The sequence below is a fragment of the Microplitis mediator genome, chromosome 1, assembly GCF_029852145.1.
Source record: "Microplitis mediator isolate UGA2020A chromosome 1, iyMicMedi2.1, whole genome shotgun sequence".
NCBI lineage: Eukaryota > Metazoa > Arthropoda > Insecta > Hymenoptera > Braconidae > Microplitis > Microplitis mediator.
In genome coordinates, this window is record NC_079969.1 from 16512215 (window position 1) to 16532916 (window position 20702).

The 20702-nt window shown below is 33.2% G+C and overlaps 1 protein-coding gene and 1 long non-coding RNA gene across 6 annotated transcripts in view; one reads left to right on the plus strand and one right to left on the minus strand.

The window, feature by feature from the left end:
• The window catches only part of LOC130678162 (dystrobrevin beta), a 160151-nt gene that overhangs the window by 7172 nt on the left and 132277 nt on the right, over positions 1 to 20702 (minus strand). For 4 of the 5 annotated variants that reach the window (XM_057485202.1, XM_057485194.1, XM_057485201.1 and 1 more), the window contains 4 exons: positions 16858 to 16896; positions 16133 to 16254; positions 11711 to 11876; positions 716 to 993 (listed from right to left, as the gene is read on the minus strand). In XM_057485202.1, coding sequence (XP_057341185.1) covers positions 716 to 993; positions 11711 to 11876; positions 16133 to 16254; positions 16858 to 16896 — 605 coding nt within the window. The remainder of the gene's footprint in view (positions 1 to 715; positions 994 to 11710; positions 11877 to 16132; positions 16255 to 16857; positions 16897 to 20702) is intronic. The other variant, XM_057485199.1, reaches the window with a different exon arrangement.
• Positions 13033 to 18042, plus strand: LOC130678166 (uncharacterized). Its single transcript, XR_008991772.1, has 3 exons — positions 13033 to 13955; positions 14482 to 16784; positions 16860 to 18042. It is a non-coding gene; the product is annotated as an uncharacterized LOC130678166 (long non-coding RNA).

The window sequence follows — 20702 nt, forward strand, 5'->3', positions numbered from 1 at the left end:
CGTCGAACATCAAATTATGAATTAAAATTAAAAATAGCGATGATAGCCCTCTTAAAATTAATATTAAGGACTCAAACTTTCATGAAATTTTTTTTTTTGTCATTCTGAATAATATTCTCGATATAGCTAAGACAAAGAAAAATAGTCAATTTTTTTGGCCCAGTCTATTATAGACATATTTGGAGCATATATGGCCATACATAGTTATGTATGACTATGTATGATCATATATGCCCGTAACTAATGAATTATATAAGGTTATATATGGCCATATATAGTTCATACATGGGCACATATGGATCACATATATAGGCATATATGGCCATGCATGGGCGTACCAACTTTGTAATAAAGTTATGCATGGCCATATATGAATCATATAAGGCCATATATAGTCATAGTTATGTATGACTATAGATGATCATGAATGCCCATAATTAATTAAGATTAAACGAACACGCCGAAGGCGTGCGAAGTTTAATCGTAATTATACGAAGAGCATCGTTTGAAGAGATTAAATAGATTTAAATAGATTTCTTAACAATGTACTTACAGATGACATTAAAAGTCAGTACTAATATTCCTTATTTTCATACTGTCAGTCACGATGTGAATAAAGTTATTTTGCGTAGAGTTATAATGAATTTACGATGTTCTTTGTTGTTTTTTCTTAGTCATATTGATCATCAATCTAAAAACAGGAGTTGTATCTTACCTTACATCTCCTCCTACGCAAGTTAAATTATCAGGTGTTCCATTATGTACTCCGAGTATAATGTTGAGCGGTAGATTCGAATTCGATGGTGGATTTTGGAAATTCGGTGACGATATTAAAAATTCCGCTTGCTGAGAATCTTGTTGTGACGTGACTAGCGAATTTCCAGGGGTAGAAGGTGCTGATTTACTATTGGTCATTCCTCCTTGTGGAAGAGGAGGTGACTTTGTACTTCTTGGTGAGCTATTAGGGGTTGATTGTGGAGAAGTCTGATGATTCTATAATAGATTCACAATTTCATAAAATGTAAAGGTACAGTAATAATTTTTTTATTTAGACAAGCGGTTTTTACATATCTACACTACTAACAAAAATTAAGGGTTATAAAAAAAAATGTAAATTTGTAGCGATTTTCAACATGCTATAATTCAGAGAAATATGATCGTACGGCAAAACAAAAAAAGCCATCAATAGCTTTAAGTTTCTAGTTTTTAGATCTGGCCTTTAAAATTTTTTATCATTTTGTTTTCTCGTCATATCCACAATGATTCGCCAGTGTCAAAAAAAATTTACTCGAGTTTTTACTTCAAAATTTACTACCTCAAAGCGTACCGCGTAGAAATTCCGCGGTCGGATTTTCACTTCTTACAAACGCGCGCGCGCGCGTGTGTGTGTGTGTGTGTGTGTGTGTGTGTGTGTGTGTGTGTGTGTGTGTGTGTGTGTGTGTGTGTGTGTGTGTGTGTGTGTGTGTGTGTGAGTGTCTGTGTGTGCGCGTGCGTTTGAATCTCCGTCTACGTCAGTATCTGTGTTTCTATGTCTGTGTCTCAACGTCTGTGTCAGTGTTTGTCAAAGGGCCTCTAAACTTCCGGGTCATAGTTTAGTACCACCTTTATTGCCACCTCTGTTCTGTAGCACCGCTTGTAAGCACTCTCGCATGTTAATGCACCGCTGAATGTCTCGCTGCGGAATCTCTCGCCAACATTGTAGCAACGCCTAAGTCAACTGCTGCAAATTACGTAGTTGTGAATAGTTTTGCCACAATTGACGCCCAAGCATGTCCCAAACGTGTTCAATTGGGTTCAAATCGGGACTCATAGGTGGATGATTGAGCGTAGTTACGTTGTCGGATCGAAGGTAATTTCGCGTAATTACTGCAGTGTGAGGACGAGCATTATCCTGCATCAAAATAAAATGTCTTGTTCCCATTCGTCTACGCATAGGCAGGACGTATGGTTCCAGAATTTCGTGAATGTACCTTTCAGCAGTCACTGTTCCACGTAAGATGACCAATGGAGTTCTGGTATTGATCAATACACCTGCCCATACCATAACCGATCCGCCATTAAACGCCGCAACAGGTCGTGTAAAACGATCACGATATCGTTCTCCGTGACGACGCCAAACGAGAGATCGTCTGCCGTTGCCATAAAGACGGAATCCGACTTGTCAGTGGATAACGCACTGGTCCATTGCCTACGACCCCAATGATGGTTACGTGCATACTCTAATCGGGTTCAACGATTTCTAGGAGTCACCGTAGGCACGCGATTTTGGCGTCGAGCACGTAGTAATTGCTCTCGCAAGCGACTTCGAACTGTTGAGACCGAGATGTGCTTTTGGGAAGGACTTTGTCGACGATTACGAAATTGATGAGCGATTGTACCTGTATGAGCAGTAGGATTTTGACAGACTTGTCGAATAATAGCTCGATCATCGCTCGGTAGTGATTCGTCGTTTACCTTGACCCGGACGACAGTCGTATCTTTGTTTCATTAAATCGCGCATAGGCACGACTGATAACGGACTGGCTCGCTCCCATTCTAGCAGCGACTTCTAACTGACTGTGACCCTCTTGAAGAAGAGTAACGATGCGAGCCACATCTGTGGCACTTAAAGTATCGCCGTGGCATACAAAATTTTGATCTGAAAACTAGAAAATTAAAGCTACAATTTGCTTTTTTGTTTTGCCGTATGACCATATTTCTCTGAGTTACAGCATGTTGGAAATCACTACAAAATTTACAATTTTTTTTATATCCCTTGTTACATTCTGACTAAATATTAATTCATATTATTTATTAATCAATTAAATAAGAATTAAATATTTCCCAGGTAGACATTATTGGAAAATCGATAGATCTCCTGTGATGTCACTGTTCGACTCTCATAGTTTTTAAATTTTGTTTGAAGGGTTTAAATTTAAATAGTACAAAATTTGAAATGAATTCAAGTATATTTTTGAATAAAACATTAAATTTAAAGTCAGTCGGTCACCGGACAGAGGTCCGGAGCCTTAGATGTTCGTCGGCTGACTGCCTGTTCTGCCTCTACAGATCCAGTACAAAAAATTATAAAATTATAAATCGTCCAACATCGCATCTCAAGTTACCCTAGAAAACATTGTCAAGGCTCGGGTCTCATGCCTCGTCATGAGTTTAGACTACGGGCCACGACGATGTTCGCGGAAATCGCTTATCTGCTTTAGTTACTCTGTTGAAGAATTGTTCTTCGTCAGAGTGACCAAAGTTTCATTATATATTACCAAAAAAAATTCTAAAATTTCCCTGGCGGTTTTGAATCACCCTGGAAACACGGTGGATCCACGGTGGGTTTTTGTCATTTTATCACCGTGATTCCACGGTGGTTACACGGTGTACCCACGGTGATTCCACAGTGGTTACACGGTGTACCCACCGTGATTCCACGTACACGGCGTAATGACCGTGATTCCACGTACACGGCGTAATGACCGTGGATACACCGTGGAATCACAGTGGGTACACCGTGGAATCACAGTGGGTACACCGTGGGTACACCGTGTAACCACCGTGTATACACGGTGGTAAAATGGCACAAACCCGCCGTGTAACCACTCTGATCCACCGTGTTTCCACTCCCAGGGTGTTTCCAGGGTGATTCAAAACCGCCAGGGTTATATTTAAATATAATTAAAGCGAGAACGTAACACCCTTAATTTCTGTTAGTAGTGTATAGAGTTATGAACGAATTCGGCAGAAAAGAAATTACCAAAGACAATAGAAACATTTATAACCAAGATAGTCCGTGGATTTCTGAATATGAAATTGATATGTTCATGTTTGTAAACAAAATGGTGCGGTCCCTGGCGGATCCGAAGTACGGTAATTACCGTTATTTGCCATAATTTTCGGTACTCGGAAGAATTTCGGTATTTTATGGTAAAATACCGCAATGTAGGCAAACTACCATAATTTGCGGTAAAACACGTCGTTCTACGGTAAAATAAGGTATTCGACGGCGAACGCACGGTATTTTTACCGTAAAATTGCGACAAGCCTGCGGTCTTTTACAAAGTGAAGCATTGCACTGTAAAAACTGCAAAAATAAAAAAGCATACGGTGCTTGCACTAAAAATGCCGTAAAATACGGCAAATTGCCATAATACTGCAAGATGCCGCGAAATTCCGTAAATTACCGTGAATCGCACCAAATTTGCCGTAGAAATACCGTATTGTACGGTAAATTATGGCAAAATGCGGTAAATTACCGTAATTCGGATCCGCCAGGGGTAATATGAGTTGTGTACTATAAAGTGCATATAAGGATAAAATAGGCAATCCTACCAAAAACAGATTCTCTGTATAAAATCGCGCCAAGTACACGTTTAAAATTTTTTACAATTAAGACAAGATTCTTTTTACAAAAAAATGAATCAAATCGAAAAAATACCAAGTACCTAATATAATTCGAAATCATGGAAAACATTTTCATAGAATTGAACAAAAAATTGAAAAAAAAAAATTTCAATGTACTTGGTGTGCGTTACTAAATTTATTCAAGCAAAATTTTTAGAATTGATTTCGCATATAAATTATTTTCCAATAAAATTGAATGATATTCTTTTTTTCCAGTTTATAGGCACACCAAGTACATTGAAATTTTTTTTTTTCAATTTTTTGTTCAATTCTATGAAAATGTTTTCCATGATTTCGAATTATATTAGGTACTTGGTATTTTTTCGATTTGATTCATTTTTTTGTAAAAAGAATCTTGTCTTAATTGTAAAAAATTTTAAACGTGTACTTGGCGCGATTTTATACAGAGAATCTGTTTTTGGTAGGATTTGTCTTTTTTTTGTCGTATTGATTGAGAATGATTTTAATCTACACTATTAGAAATCGAGTTATAATTTAAGACACGTGAGCCTATATTGTTTATAGTATTATTTTGTAGAAACAATAAAATTGTTTGTTAACAACTATAGTAATTTTGTACTGCTAAATATCATAATCTGATTAATCAATTTTTATAAAACAAGGAGCTGCAGTTGTTTAACGACAGTTCCCTTTAAAGTTAACGTCAAATATATACGTCAACGTCGGACTTTTTCCCTAATAGCACAGTTTGCTTGAGCAAAAGCTTACTGTACAAAAGTTTCGTTGAATTTTTCGTCAAATTTCCGTCACTTACGGACTTTTCCGTTTTTGACGACAATTTATACACAACTTGCTATACAATTTGAGGTAAATTTACTACCCGAATTAGAATGCAAATTCACTTCAAAAGGTGACTAGAAAAAAATTTTTCGTCAATTTTCAGGCAAATTTTTGCATCAATTTATTGTTAATTTGACTTAAAAAATTGTAAAGTAATTTTTTACCGTAAAATTGTAGACAATTTTATGTATAAATTTGCTTACCGTCTGAAGTGGTATGAATGAACATTACCGACTTTTTTGTGTAGTCAAAATTTACCTCTAAATTGAGGAAAAATTAACCGCAAATTTTTCTTTCCAACTTTTGCTGTCAAATCGTCGGCAAATTCGGACAAAAAATTTCAGGCAATTTCAATGTCAAATTACAGTCAATTTCAAGCTAAAGTGGCTATTAGGGTTACTGTCAGGCAATGACGTTAAGTTGATTAAAAGTTTCATTTTAACCCTGAAAGCCACCTGAACCGCAAGTTAATTTCAAGCTACTGCCGTATTCTGAAGCCAACTTAAAAAAGAAAGCATTATCCAGCCAAGCTTGCCAGAAACTTTTTCGTTAAGGTAGCCGAAAATGTTTCACTGCAGAACTTACTGAGTAAGGTGTGGCTATCAGGGTAATTGTTGTCAAAAATGGAAAAGCCTCAAGTTGACGGATATTTCACAAAAAATTCAAGGAAGTGGTTACGTCCTCAGTGGCCTCAAGTGCCTCCATCTGTCAATCAATTAGTTAACTTGAAAAACATAAATAGCTTGTATACAAGCTGTCGTCAGTAACGAAAATGCCTGAAATTGACAGATATTTGACGAAAAATTCAAGAAAACTTTTATTCTAGTTTTGCTGTCAAATTGTCGGCAAATTCGGACAGCAAACTTTAGTAATTTTAATTGTCAAATTTCCTGAAATTCGCTGCCCAAATTTGTCGACAATTTGACAGCAAAAGTTGAAAATATAAATTTGCGGTTAATTTTTCTTCAATTTAAAGGTACCCTGATAGCCAAGTTGGCCGCAACTTGTCGACGACCTACTGCCGCAACCTGTCGCCAGATTGGCCGCAAAAGTTAGCATTTCCATAAGTTGTCGGCAACTTTCCGAGGAACTTGTCGACAACTCTCAGCTTGTGTAACTGTTGCCGACAACTTGTCTACAAGTTGCTCAGAAACTTGGTGACAGGTTGCGGCAGTAGATTGTCGCCAAGTTTTTGAGTAACTTGTAGCCAACATGTAGTCAACAGTTACACGAGCTGAAAGTTGTCAACAACTTGTCGTCAAGTTGGTTGCAACTCAGGTACACCAACTTTCTGATTAGAAACTCTGGCTATCAGGGATAACTTTTTACGAAAAAAAAAGTCGTTAATGTTCATTCTTACCATTTGAGAAGGTGAGCAAATTTATTCATGAAATTGTCTACAATTTCATGGTAAAAAAATACTTATCAATTTTTCCAGTCAAATTAACAATAAATTGACAAAATTTGCCTGAAAATTGACAACTTTTTTCTAGTTAACTTTTGAAGTGAATTTGCATTTTAGTTCGGGTAGTAAATTTACATCAAATTCAATAGCAAGTTGCTCACAAATTGACGTAAAAAATGGAAAAGTCTAAAGTTGACGAAAATTTGACGAAAAATTCAAGGAAACTTTTGTAAAGTAAACTGTTGCTAAAGCAAACTGTGCAATAGCACACTTTTTATAGGGTATATTTCTATACTAAATCTTACTGACCCTAATAGCACACCCTAATAGCCACTTTAGCTTGAAATTGAAGTACCTCGACATTGAAATTGCCTGAAATTTGCTGCCCAAATTTGCAGACAATTTGACAGCAAAAGTTGGAAAAACAAATTTGCGGTTAATTTTTGCTCAATTTAGAGGTAAATTTTTATTAGAAAAAAAAAGTCGGTAATGTTCATTCTTACTATTTCAGAAGGTAAGCAAATTTATACATAAAAATGTCTACAATTTGGGGGTGAAAAAATACTTTATAAGTCAAATTAACAATAAATTGATGTAAAACTGCCTGAAAAATTTTGTTTAGTCAGCTTTTGAAGTGAATTTGCATTCTAATTCGGGTAGTAAATTTACGTCAAATTGTACTGCAAGTTGTATAGACATTTTATGTATAATTTGCTTATCATCTGAAATGCAAAGAACGAACGTTACCAACAATTATTTTCTATAAAAAATTACCTCTAAATCGAGCAAAAATTAACCGCAAATTTTTCTTTTCAACTTTTACTGTTAAATTATTGGCAAATTCGGGCAGGTAATTTTAATGATGTCAAGTTACAGTCAATTTCAAGCTAAAGTAGCGATTAGGATTTGGAGAAAAATTTAAGGAAACTTTTGTAAGTAAACTTTTGCTAAGGCAAATTGTGCTATTACCCTGATAGCCACCCTAACCGTAAGTTAACTACAAGCTATTGCCGTATTCTATAGGTAACTTAAAGGAAAGTGTTGGAGAGCAAGTAGGTTATCTTCAAATTGACAGTAAATAGTCTGTTAAGTTGAATTCACTTTGACTACAAGTATTACTGTCAGACATTGACGCTAAGTTAATTGAAAGTTTCATTTCAAGTTGACGACAAGTTTTTCTGTCAAATTACATCGAAGCCACTGCCGTATTTTGAAGCCAACTCAATGGAAAGTATTATATCCAGCTAAGGTTTGCCAGAAACTTTCTCGTTGAGTTAGCCGAAAGTGTTGCTCTGTAGACCTTACTGAGTAATGTGTGGCTATCAGGGTAGGGTTGATGCAAACTTGATGTAAACTTACCGTTAATTTCAAGTTAAACTTTCAATAAGCTTAACCCTAATAGCCACTTTAGCAGTTCGGCAAAAATGTGCCACGGCTTGTCTAGGGGAAATATGTACGTTTCCCTAGACAAGCCGTGGCAAATTTTCACCGAGCCACTTTAGCTTGAAATTGCCTGAAATTTGCTGCCTGAATTCATCGACAATTTAACAGTAAAAAGTTGGAAAGAAAAATTTGCGGTTAATTTTTGCTAAATTTAGAGGTAATTTTTTACTAGAAAAAAAAAGTCGCTAATGTTCGTTCTTATCATTTCAGAAGGAAAGCAAATTTATACATGAATATGTCTACAATTTGAGGGAAAAAAAAATCTTAACAATTTTTGAGTCAAATTAACAATAAATTGATGTAAAACTTTGCCTCAAAATTGACGAAAAATTTTTTCTAGTCAGCTTTGGAAGTGAATTTGCATTCTAATTCGGGTAGTAAATTTACGTCATATTGTACAGCAAGTTGTATAGACATTTTATGTATAATTTGCTTATCATCTGAAATGCAAAGAACGAACGTTACCAACAATTATTTTCTATAAAAAATTACCTCTAAATCGAGCAAAAATTAACCGCAAATTTTTCTTTTCAACTTTTACTGTTAAATTATTGGCAAATTCGGGCAGGTAATTTCAATGATGTCAAGTTACAGTCAATTTCAAGCTAAAGTGGCTATTAGAGGAGTTAATTTGCAGTGGAGGTGACTATCCGGGTAAATTTCATATCAAACTATAGTAAAAAATATAGACTGGAGCTCCACTGGTGGCGAAAAAATTAATTATTGCTATAGAAAAACATATATCATTTACTGAATCATGGCATTTCTTATAAGTTTTTATTCTCTGGCAGTGCCCTTTTCGCATGAAAAAAATTGTAAAATTATTAAAAATGGGGGTGCTATAGTATATGCTGGCCTAATTTCATTATTTAAATTAGTTCTCATTACTAAAATGGGTAAAGTTTCATAATTTTATGACGAACAATCAATCATCTTTCGACTGAAAAAGGAATTTTCTAAAAATATTGTTTTTTAAAAAAGTTTTTAAAAATTGGAGCTAAATACCGTTCGGTCTACGGTATAGAGACACGGCAGGCTCGCGCCATGACACTTCACACATATACATGTGTGCTTAAACGTGTACTTGGCGCGAGACACTACCGTGTCTCCTGATCGATGGACTCGTTCAAAAAATATCGCCAGAGAAACAACTGGTAAAACACGTTTTTTTTAATATCTTCAAAAAAAAAAGAAATAAATTAATTAATTCCACACTCTAAGAAGCTCTTAAGAGCAGTGAACTTCACTGACTGCTGTGAGAATCTTTTAAATCAGTTTATTTCTTTAAAAATATCGTGGGAAAAAAAAATCTGAAAAATGGTTAAACATGCGAGCCAGCTCTAAAACTTACCGCTGTTTTCGATCTTAAAAATATTGGAAACAGTATCATTTGTCAAGTTTTGAGTTCGTAAAGCTTAAAGGCCAGTTATATTTTTGTCAGACCAATAAAAATATTCAAATGAAATAAGTAATTTTTTGATTTACGATGTTTAGTAAAAGAAGCTATCACTACATGCTTTGCGGCAATGAAAGGGTGTGTGAAACTCAAGGGAGATTTAAATTTGCGACAAACTGATTCAGAAATTTGCGAGTTATGCAAAAAAACACTTGGAAAAAATATCAAAAAAATCCTTATTTTTATTCTTGTAATAACTCCAGAGCAGCAAAAAAAATTTACTTGAGCACACACACACACACACACACTCACTCACTTATATGCACGGATGGATGGATAGGTGATCGCCAATCAGAGTATGGTCAGCAACGATTCCTTGAACCTTGAAACTTTGATATCTGTTAAAAACTCAAATCCTAAAAATTAGACAGGAAGCATTATTATTTCCTATTTTTCAAAAATTTTTAATTATCATTATGAAAAATGAGAAAAACTGTATTTTTTTCCGAAATTGAATCACAATAATCTGAGTTATCCGAACAATTATAACACTAAAATCAAAAACATTTAGCGTTCATTCCAAGACAGTTCAAACCGGTATTAATATAATTCTAGTTTAAATAGCAGCACATTCAGACTTCATTGATGACAAAAAAATTACCTAGCAGCTAAAAGAGCATTAATGCAAGGAGAAGATCACTCCCACTAGCCAACTTCTATTCCCTAGTAGCTATCTTAGTCAAGATCTTGAAATCACAGTATATACAGATATAATTTTGCACTGTATTCTTCTTGATTTGCTCAAGATTCCTTCCAGCATTAATCAGTATTGCGAATAGGGTTGACGATTGCTCATAAATGCAAGATCAGTAAGCTTGGGTCGAACTACGCAGTTTATCTTGAACAATGAATTTTGCAATTCAATTTACTTGATAACCTATTCGGGAGAAGCAACTTTTGTGAGCAACAAAAAACTCTAGTGTATCTTAACAAAACTAAGGATTGGGTACTTAATCCTAGCACAGTGAAAAACAGTGACTACTGCTACAGAAGCTCTAGTTGAGATAACCTCGAGTCGGGACTTGAAATTTCTTGAATTAAAGTTTCAGAAGAAATGGCAGTAGACGAACACTTCTTTCACTTTTTTGTAAGAAATGGGGAGTAGGGAGTGTGAAAGGTAGAGAAAGTTCACAGCGTCAATATCTCGAACTATGTTTCATGAGCTTAAATTATACGTTACAAATAATTTAATTATAATACTGAGGTCACTCATGACCTAGCTCAAAATTAAAGGAACAGAAAAATTTTATGAAAATTTGAGTAATTTTTGGAAGACTGTATCTTCGCAAATAATAATTGCATTATTTGAAACTACAAGTAAAGCATTTTAAAGCCTAAAGTCTCTAGTTTCGAGATGGTTTGCGCGATAAACGTAGCTATAAAAAAATTTTGATCATGGGAAATAGCGTGAGACAAAAATTTTTCAAACTTTTCTTGGTTTTTTTCAAAAGATCCACGGGCCAAAGAAATTTTTTTTCAGTCAAACCAACACATAGATCAGTTAGCGAATGTATGCAGCTTCAATTCGCTTTTTTGTGAGCCTTGTATGACAATTTGTCGCTAAGATATCAGCTTTCAAACAAAAAAGGATCCTTTTGGCTTTGATCATCGATATCTCAGCTACCAATGATTATACAGTGAATTCAAGGGCGGCTTTGAAACCCTGATTAAAAATATTGATTGAAAAGAATTGAGAAGCGGTCACTCCATGCAAACTGTATATCTATATATACAAACAAAAAAAATTGAAATCAAGTGAAATTATTGAAAAGAATTCGAATTTCATCACTTTTAATTCTTTTCAATCAATATTTTTAAACAGGGAAACTTTAATTAATTCCTTTCCAAAAATTTGATCAATCACCCTGGAAAAACGGTTGGATGGATTAATTAAAAAATTTCCAGGGTTATTGATTGATTAAAGGGATGTTGATATTTTATCGAAAAATCGTCATACAAGGCTCACAAAAAAATGGAACTAAAGCTGAATAAATTTCCTGAATGATCTTTGCATTGGTTTAACTTGAAAAAATTTTCTTTGGCCCATGGACCCTTTGAAAAAAAAAGAAAAATTTTGAAAATTTTTGTCTCGAACTTTGGATAATTTCAAGACTGAAATTTTTTTTTTTTTTAAATAATCATTTAGTAAAAATTGCTTTCAATAATGGTGAAATATTTTGAAAAGTTATTATATTTTTACTTCAATGAACATTTACCTTTAACATTTTCATTAGCCCTTCCAACTGCATCATTAATTGTTTTCGTGAGTCCTGCAAGCTTGTTAAGTGCGATTCTAATTCTTCTTTTCTTAATCTCAATGCGCGAAGTTCAGTCATAAGTGCAGGATCATTCATTTCAGTTGACTCCATTTCTTGTTGTTTTCTGAATGAACAGATATTAATTAATGTTAATTAGAGAATTGGAACCAAATTTGTTCTTATTCTCCAAGATCAAAGTGTGTTGGGTAGAAATTCTAAAATTAATAGCTCTCTCAACCGCTCCACCACGAGTGATCTTTCGCGAAGTAAAATCCCTCAAATTAAACGCAATCATGGTAAACTAAAATCCTTAATTACACGACTCTACAAACAAATTTTCTTTCTTTGTCCTAAAGTTTATATTATGATTTTTTGGTTAATTATGCACAAAAACGAAAAGAAAATATCTTTTTTTGGTATAAAGTTTGCTTTTGTAATAGTTATAGTAATAATAGTCATTTTTGAATTTTTATATAAATTTTAATTAATTTTAATACATTCAAAAATACCGCGCGATCAGAGTAGGGTTTTTACGTTCACATAGTGCCGCTAGACGGCAATCGAGTGATAAACAACGATCAGATGTTTTGTAAGAGTCTAGAAAAAGTTAAAATGTCGTCGCGAAACTGTAAATACACGAAAAAAAAATTCGAATTAAATTTACGATAATAATATCGTAATTTGTCCTATTGATTATTGTAGTGGTGGACTAGACTTTTACAATCGTAATTTTTACGATGTAGCGTCGGAAATTTCATTTAAGAAATAATACTTCAGACAAATAATACGAAGTCTTAAGCTCTTCAATATAAATTACGATGTGAATATCGTAAAATTTGAAGAGAAATTTTAAATAAAAGAATAAAATAATAATCGTTCGGACGTTGGATTCGAACCTGAGTCCTTCTGAGTGCGAAGTGTCCGACGCCTTGGACCACTCGGCCACCGAAGAGCCTACACTTTATATGGTTTTTAAGGTTCATATAAACGATTTGAATAAACATTCATAAGTCATGAGAGCGCCTCTTGCGGAGGACGCAGTTAATATTTAAAAATTACAATACAATATCGTAATTTTTATAGCTTACATCGTATTATAACAGAAGGAGCACTGTAATATTTATTTTACTCAAAAGTACATAGAAAGATAAATATAGTGTTGCGTAAATTTCAAATGTTCGCGCCAGAACACTTGACAACTCTACGCTCTACTATACCAGAGGTGCTGCTATCGACGCGCCCTCTGATACTCGGAATTTCAACTCGATAGCCAGCTACGCGGCAACTGGCATTACTCTACAACACTTGTGATAGAACACCACGTGCTACCAGTTTTTATTGTAATTAAATTTCATCGTGTTAATTACTCTACATTATCAAGTACATCATTCTTATTGTAACTCGCTGATTCACCATGTATTTGTTATCATCTATATTCTTCAATTATATCTGTTTTTTCATATATAAACTCTGTGCTCATTGCTGTGGTGACCGCGTGTTAAACTAACGTGCGGGCTATATCTATTCACATACTCGCCATCATGTGACTTTGCAGCCACAAATAATTATTCTTAATTACATTTACTTTCATTACTCATCGATTAATTATTTACTTGGACATGATGTCAACTGGTGTGACTGATGTCATCATTCAGTCATCCAGTAATCTTAATCTCAAAAATCAATATTTTTTTTTATTTGTGACTGCAAAGTAATTATTATACGTTCAGACTCGGCTCGTTACGCTTCTTATAATTTTGCTCTTCTTACTCGTACTCTGTGTCGCGAATTAAATTTAATTGTGACTAAAATGTATACTCGAACTATTGATGATAGTTGTAAATCATTAATTGTTAATCATTTATTCTTTATTGCGCTCTTTTGTGTAAATTAATTCACGTGTATGGTGCCGTGTAAATTTATAAACTCGTATTCATTAAACTCAACAAACTCGATCTTCAACTACGCTCTATATGTATATAATATAATGTTCACGTGTACGGTGCCATGCAATTTATATAAAACTCAATTAAACTCAAATGCAATCGAATAATGTTCAATAAGTGCTCTAATATAAACTCGTGATCGACTCTTGTACTCTACGCTATTATCTGTGATTTATTTTTATTAAATATGGACAATACACCAAATCAGTGACTTCTTATTTCTTTCACCATCCCGATCCAGCAAATAAATATTTAATGTAGGTTTTAAGTTAATATTTTACATATAGGAATAAATATAGTTTTTGAATTGTAATTTTTATTTCTTTTATTTTTACGATGTTAAATTGTAATTTTTGAAGTAATTTTTAATCCTAAAAGTCTTTGTTAAAATTACGATGTTAAATAGTAAAAAATATAACCCACATAGTAAATTTTAAAATAAAATATTTTAAAATTGACGCTAATAAAAGTCTAGTCCACGATTACGATATTAACATCGTAAATTTTGTTAGAATTTTCTTTCCGGGTATGATGCTGATGCATTTTGTTATATATGTGGTCAATTTATTAAAGTTCGAGACGTAAAACACGAACTAAAGACATCTCACGTTCTTTGTGAAGCTTACGAAGCATATTTTGACTGCCCTATTTGGCATCAAGACAAGCCATGGGCTCCACATGTTGCTTGTAGTTATTGTAAAAGATGTTTGGAAGTTAAGCAATTTTTAATTAAGCGGTGAATCAAATATACTAGATATATTAATTTTTATTTCTATATATTAGGTTGGTATCGAGGTGAGAAGAGGTCCATGAAATTTGCAATACCAAGGATCTAGCAAGAACCAAAAGACCACGTCAATGACTGCTATTTTTGCATCGTGAATCCGAGTAAAAGACGTAGAGGTAAAAATGCAAAACCTATCGAATATCCTGACTTTGAATCTTCTGCTCCAATTGCACACGACTTGACACGACCAGTACCAGAGCCACCGAAAAAATTATCGCAGAAAAATAGCTCATCTCTTAGTTCTCATAAAAGTAATTCAGATAAGGAGTTTTTACCTACAACAGAACAGCCAAAACACCATTTTATTACTACAGAAGATTTTAACGACTTGATAAGAGATTTAAATTTGCCAAAAAATAAAGCAGAGCTTTTAGGATCTCGTCTAAAACAGTGGAATTTGCTTGATGATGTTAATATCACGGATCAGCGGACTAGGCATGAAACATTCTCAACATTTTTCACAAAAGAAGATGGACTTTGTTTTTGTAATAACATAAAAGGTATGTTCGAAGAAATTGGCATACCCTGTGTTCCTAGCGAATGGCGTTTATTCATTGACAGCTCTATAAAAAGCTTAAAAGCTGTTTTATTATACAACGGAAATAAATTATCATCTCTTCCAATCGCTCACTTAGTACATCTTAAAGAAAATTATGACAGTGTTATAATCTTGCTTTAATCTGTAAAGTATCGTGAGTAAAACTGGCAGCTTATTGGAGATTTAAAAATGGTGAGATTTTTAATGGGACTACAGAGCGGATATACAAAGTATCCGCGTTATATGTGCTTATGGGATAGCAGAGCGGATGCTAAGCACTATATTCAATGGTCATGGCCTGTAAGAACAGAACTTTGTGTCAGAAAACAAAACGTAAAATTTGAACCGATTGTTGAAGCGAAAAAAGTGTTAATGCCACCTCTGCACATTAAGTTAGGGTTGATGAAACAATTTGTTAAAAAACTGGATGAAACTTCAAAAGCTTTTGGATACTTGAAAAAGTTTTTTCCGAAGTTATCAGATGCAAAAGTTAAAGCTGGGGTTTTTGTTGGTCCACAAATTACACAGATTTTCACCGATGAAAAATTTCCAACGTTGCTGAATCGTACTCAAAAAGCGAGTTGGAACAGTTTTAAAGCAATTGTTTCTGGATTTTTAGGAAATAACAAAGCTGAAAACTACGAAAAGTTAGTTGAGAATATGCTAAAAAATTTTAAGGCCATGGGCTACCGGATGTCATTGAAAGTACATATGCTACTTGCTCATTTGGATAAATTTAAAAACAACATGGGAGCATATTCAGAAGAGCAAAGAGAACGTTTTCATCAGGACATTATGAGTTTCCAATTGAATTTTTCACTATACTCACAGCTTTGTCGGATATTTTTAATTGTTGGGATTACAAGCAGGATGTTGAATTTGCAGGAACTGGAATACGTGGCCTCGGGTTCAAGCTCGTTATCAATTGTAAGTGTCAATCAAAACTAATCCGATCAGGTCCTTACATCAATACTGGATTTGAGATAAATCGTAGGATAGTGTTTGTCATGCGACTCTTGGGGGTTGGCCAAGAAAAATTAAATTTATTTTACAATTACATGGACAGCAGTAGCGGAATAGTAGTAGTAGCAATTTTTGTAGGATCATACCTCAATCTAGCTATTTCACGCATGATTTCCTTATTCTTCGTTTCCAGTTGACTTATAAGTTCACGTTGAGCATGAGCAGCATCTACAGAACTTAAATTGATGTCTGAAGAAGATTTGCCTTGCTATAGCATAACATAGATAGAAGTTATTATTCTTATGGAATTAAAATAAGTTAAAAATTTAATATACTCAAGTGACATCTTGTTGTGTGGCTAGGGATACAACACAATGATTTCAGATGAAGGTACTGTTAATTGCCTAAGCTGAAGGCAAAGACTACAACTGTGTGAAGACTGAATCGTTTATTATCCCTTGCCACACATTATAGTTTTTATAGTAACCTGCATAAAAAATTCGAGCTACAATGTCTAGAAGTAATTCAAATGAGATAATTAGAGATCAGCTGTACATGCTTAACATAATTCAACAGTCAACCTAGTAGACAGAAATAATACATGGTTATTTAGAGTTTCACGACGGATCATCGCAATTCTAATGGGACTAAAGAAATTAGAATCTAATTCAACTAGCAGGAATTAGGCTTCTTTTTTATTAGGGTGGACGCTGATCAGTTTCAACTTACTCATTTAGACTTGTCTGATGTTGGCTTGTTGTGATCAAGCATACATTGAAACCACGAGTTTAAATGCAGGTAACTTAAAAAATAATGTCACTTATGAATACAAAGTAAAAATAATATTTTATTGTTTGTATTATTAACTCACAGATTCTTCAGTTGTAGACGCCTTAGATGAAGTTCGCGGCTTTAACAAAAACGATAATATATTTGAATTTCTTCATAAAAATAAAGATAAGCAAATCCACTATTAAATAATTAAGGGCATCAAAACTGTAACTTTGCCCGAATTTTGAACAAAAGATCTACGAATTCGAATTTCTCAATAAATATCAGTGATAACATGAAAAAATCCACAGTCTAAATTTTTTTTTAACGAATTGAATTTTTTGTGAATTTTCGGGAGCGTCAAAATTGGAAATTTTTGTACTTAGACCAAAAGACCTACAATATTGAAATTTGAAATAAATATTAACTATGATACTTGAAAATTGATATTAAAAATTTTTTCTTAGGAGATGTGTTATATCCTGGCTATCAAGCAGGGCCCGTTCTAAGCTTACTAGACTTAATTACCGACCTATAGTTTATTCCCAAAATAAGGTATCCTAATCACCAACAATTAGAGGACCTTAAGTAGATAATTATAATAATGTAAATGTATATTATAAATGATAAAAATATCTTTAACTAACATATATTTTTTAAATCAATAATCAAATAATAAACGAATCACCGGATGCACATAATCCCACGTATGAGAACGTTTTTCATTTTAAGCTTCAAGTATATTCAACTGAAGATAATTTAATCATTTTAAAACACAGCTGTATAAAATATTAGTAATAATCTGTAACAAACGCAAATGATATGAAAATGGAATTTGTCTTTCAAATAAATAACTTTTCTCAGAAATTTACTTCAGCCGAGGATTAAATCCCTTCTCGCCCTCGACAAATGGGTCTTATGCCCAATCACCTCGTGTTGATAAACAATGACGAGTTCAACGACCAATGGGTGTGTACTTTGATCAACAATTTAATCCCGCTTAATAATTCTCATCCCACTATTTTCGTGATTAGAATACTTTATAAAAACCCACGTTTACAGAGCAGAACAGATAGGTTTACGCTAGATTTACCTTAGATTTACTCGAAATTTAAGCCCGATTTTGACATCCGAAATTATTAAAATTATCAATTCCATACCCATACCTTTTGTAAGTTTGACTATTGAACATATTAAATTTATATCACAAGTGTATACTTTCAACTTCTAAACTCTATAAATATTATTTTTAATAAAGTTATGGTTATAAATAATATCTAAGTACAACACTATAGTTATTTTGGGTCACTTTGCGGTTATTTGCTGTCGAGAACTCAATACCTACAAATACTGCGAATCTAGCTGCCCGCCCTGGTTAAAAAAGTGAATTAAAAAGGATTAAAAAAGCAAACATATTTAATACTACTTAATACTCTCCAATGCTCTTAATTTTCCGGAGAATGAAGATCGAACATAAAACGAATCCTTTTTAATTCTCCTTCATCTAGCGAAAAAAATATTATCATTTTAGGATTAAAAAGAATAAAAAAGTATTAAATATTTTTAATCGTAACTTATCCTTTTTAATTCTAAAATAATATTGCAATTTCTGTTCTTGTTGAGAATTCAAGAGAATAAAAGAGGATTCGAAAAAGTTTAATTCTAACTAATTCTTTTTAATTCTAAAATAATGTTGCAATTTCTGTTCTCCCCGAGAATCCGAGAGAATAAAACAGGATTCGAAAAAGTTTAATTCCAACTTATTTTTTTTAATTTCAAAGTCATGTTGCAATTCCTGTTTTCGCTGAGAATTCGAGAGAATTGTAACCATAACAAAAAAAATTTTTTTTCTTTTAAACTTTAAAAAAACAAAATAATAATGATTAGTAATTATTTATTTATTAAAATTTTATTTTGAGAAAGAAAAGAAATAATAATTTTATACGTGAAATTTTATTTTTTTTTTATGGAGAAATTCTTGGATAAAAAAAAATAGTTAAAAGATAAAAAGGTAACGGGAAAAAAATGTAAGAGTGAACGTGAGACTCTTGCCGATCGACAATCTAGCGGAAGAGAGTAAGTGAGCGAAATATAGTTCCGCGCTCACCGCTAGAGCGTGCGGGCTTCTTGGATATGGACACTTATAGTAGAAGTGTTAAAAGCAAATGCAGCGGACGTTATTGTCAGTCAGCACTCCACTGCTACCTAGTGAACTTTACGTAGCAAAGTGGGTAGTACCTACTGGTAGTGGCGCAGTATATCCTGCACCACCTCCTATATATATATCTGGTATAGATAATATATTATATTTGGTATAACTAGTGGTCTTCCCCATGGACAGTTCGGAATATCCATCCCAGTTCGGGCTCTCTATATTTTTTGTGAGAATAGTTCTTTATTCTATTCGAATTCTAAGAGAATTAAAAAGTATTGAAAATTGCTAAATATGAATTCTTTTTAAATCTATTTAATTCTCTGCACGGAGAAAAAAAATGTTGGAAAATCCAAAAGTGCACACCTCAATCGCTCATTTTATTTTTAATTACTACTTTTATTATATAATATTAATGTTTTTTTTTTTTATTATGAACTTTTATTCAACTTAAAAATTATCAATTTGATTTTTTTATTTCTTATTTTCAGTTTAATATTTTTTTACTAACATTTTTTTTTAAATATCCCGCCTTTTGTCTTAGATGTCGTTTTTTTTTTCAAACATATTCATACGCTAGTGCTGCCACCATAAGTTAATAGAGAGAAACAATGAAAAAAATAATAACAACAGTAAAAAAATAGCAGCTAAATTTTTTACGAATAATCAATTTTACGTCGTTAATGAATTACAATTATACTAAAAGGATTCAGATAGTAATTTTCATAAGGGTTCTTGTGATAAAAAATACAAAGACAATAAAAAAATAGTTAGGCCGATTAATGGTGTCTATCGAGAGTTATCGTGTTTACGAAGTTTCATACGTAACAATTGACAGCACTGGTTTCTTGAGTTAAAATAATTTATTTTAAACGAATAAAATGATGAATCGACTTAATGTTGGGTTTAAATTGTTCCTTAATAAATTCTCTATATGCTAGTATACAATTTTACCTATCTTGGTAGAATAAAAATAGTGTAGAAAGATTTTTATATGAGTAAAATAGTCGAATAAAAAAAACCGTCCATAAAGCACACCTGCGCTTTCGCGCTTGAGGTGTGCAATATTGTTCTGAGAAGTATACTGTATAGTTACAGTAACAATACGAAAAAGTTATCTACTAGATTGTTACTGCAACGATCTACTGTATCGTTCTGACAACAATACGGTAGATAGCTCTGAGACCTATACCGTATCGTTCTGAGCCCTATCTGACGCCGAGTGCGTTGCAAATGATATGAGACGTTTAAAAATCTTTATCATTAATAAATAAATGATAAATAAATAATTTTGATTAAATAAAATAATTTATTTATTAAGCGTCTGCTAGCAACAATTACACCCGTCACACAAAATAGACGCGAAAATGGATGCTTAAATAGGTTAGGTGGTGCCGTGTGAGGTGACAACTACGGAAAGTCGTATAGGGCTCACAGCTATCTAATAGATAGTTACAGGAACGATTCGGTATTGTTACCATAAGTATACATATTGTTGTGGTAACGATCTACGAGTTGCTATACTTTAGATCGTTCGAGGAACAATATTTTTTCCTCCGTGTATAGAGGATTAAAAAGTATTGAAAATAGCTAAATATGAATTTTTTTTAATTCTATTTAATTCTCTGAAGAGGATTAAAAAGTATTGCATTTAGCTAAATATGAATTCTTTTTAATTCTATTGAATTCTCTGAAGAGGATTAAAAAGTATTGGAAATTGCTAAATATGAATTCTTTTCAATTTTATTTAATTCTCTGAAGACGATTAAAAAGTATTGAAAATTGCTAAATAT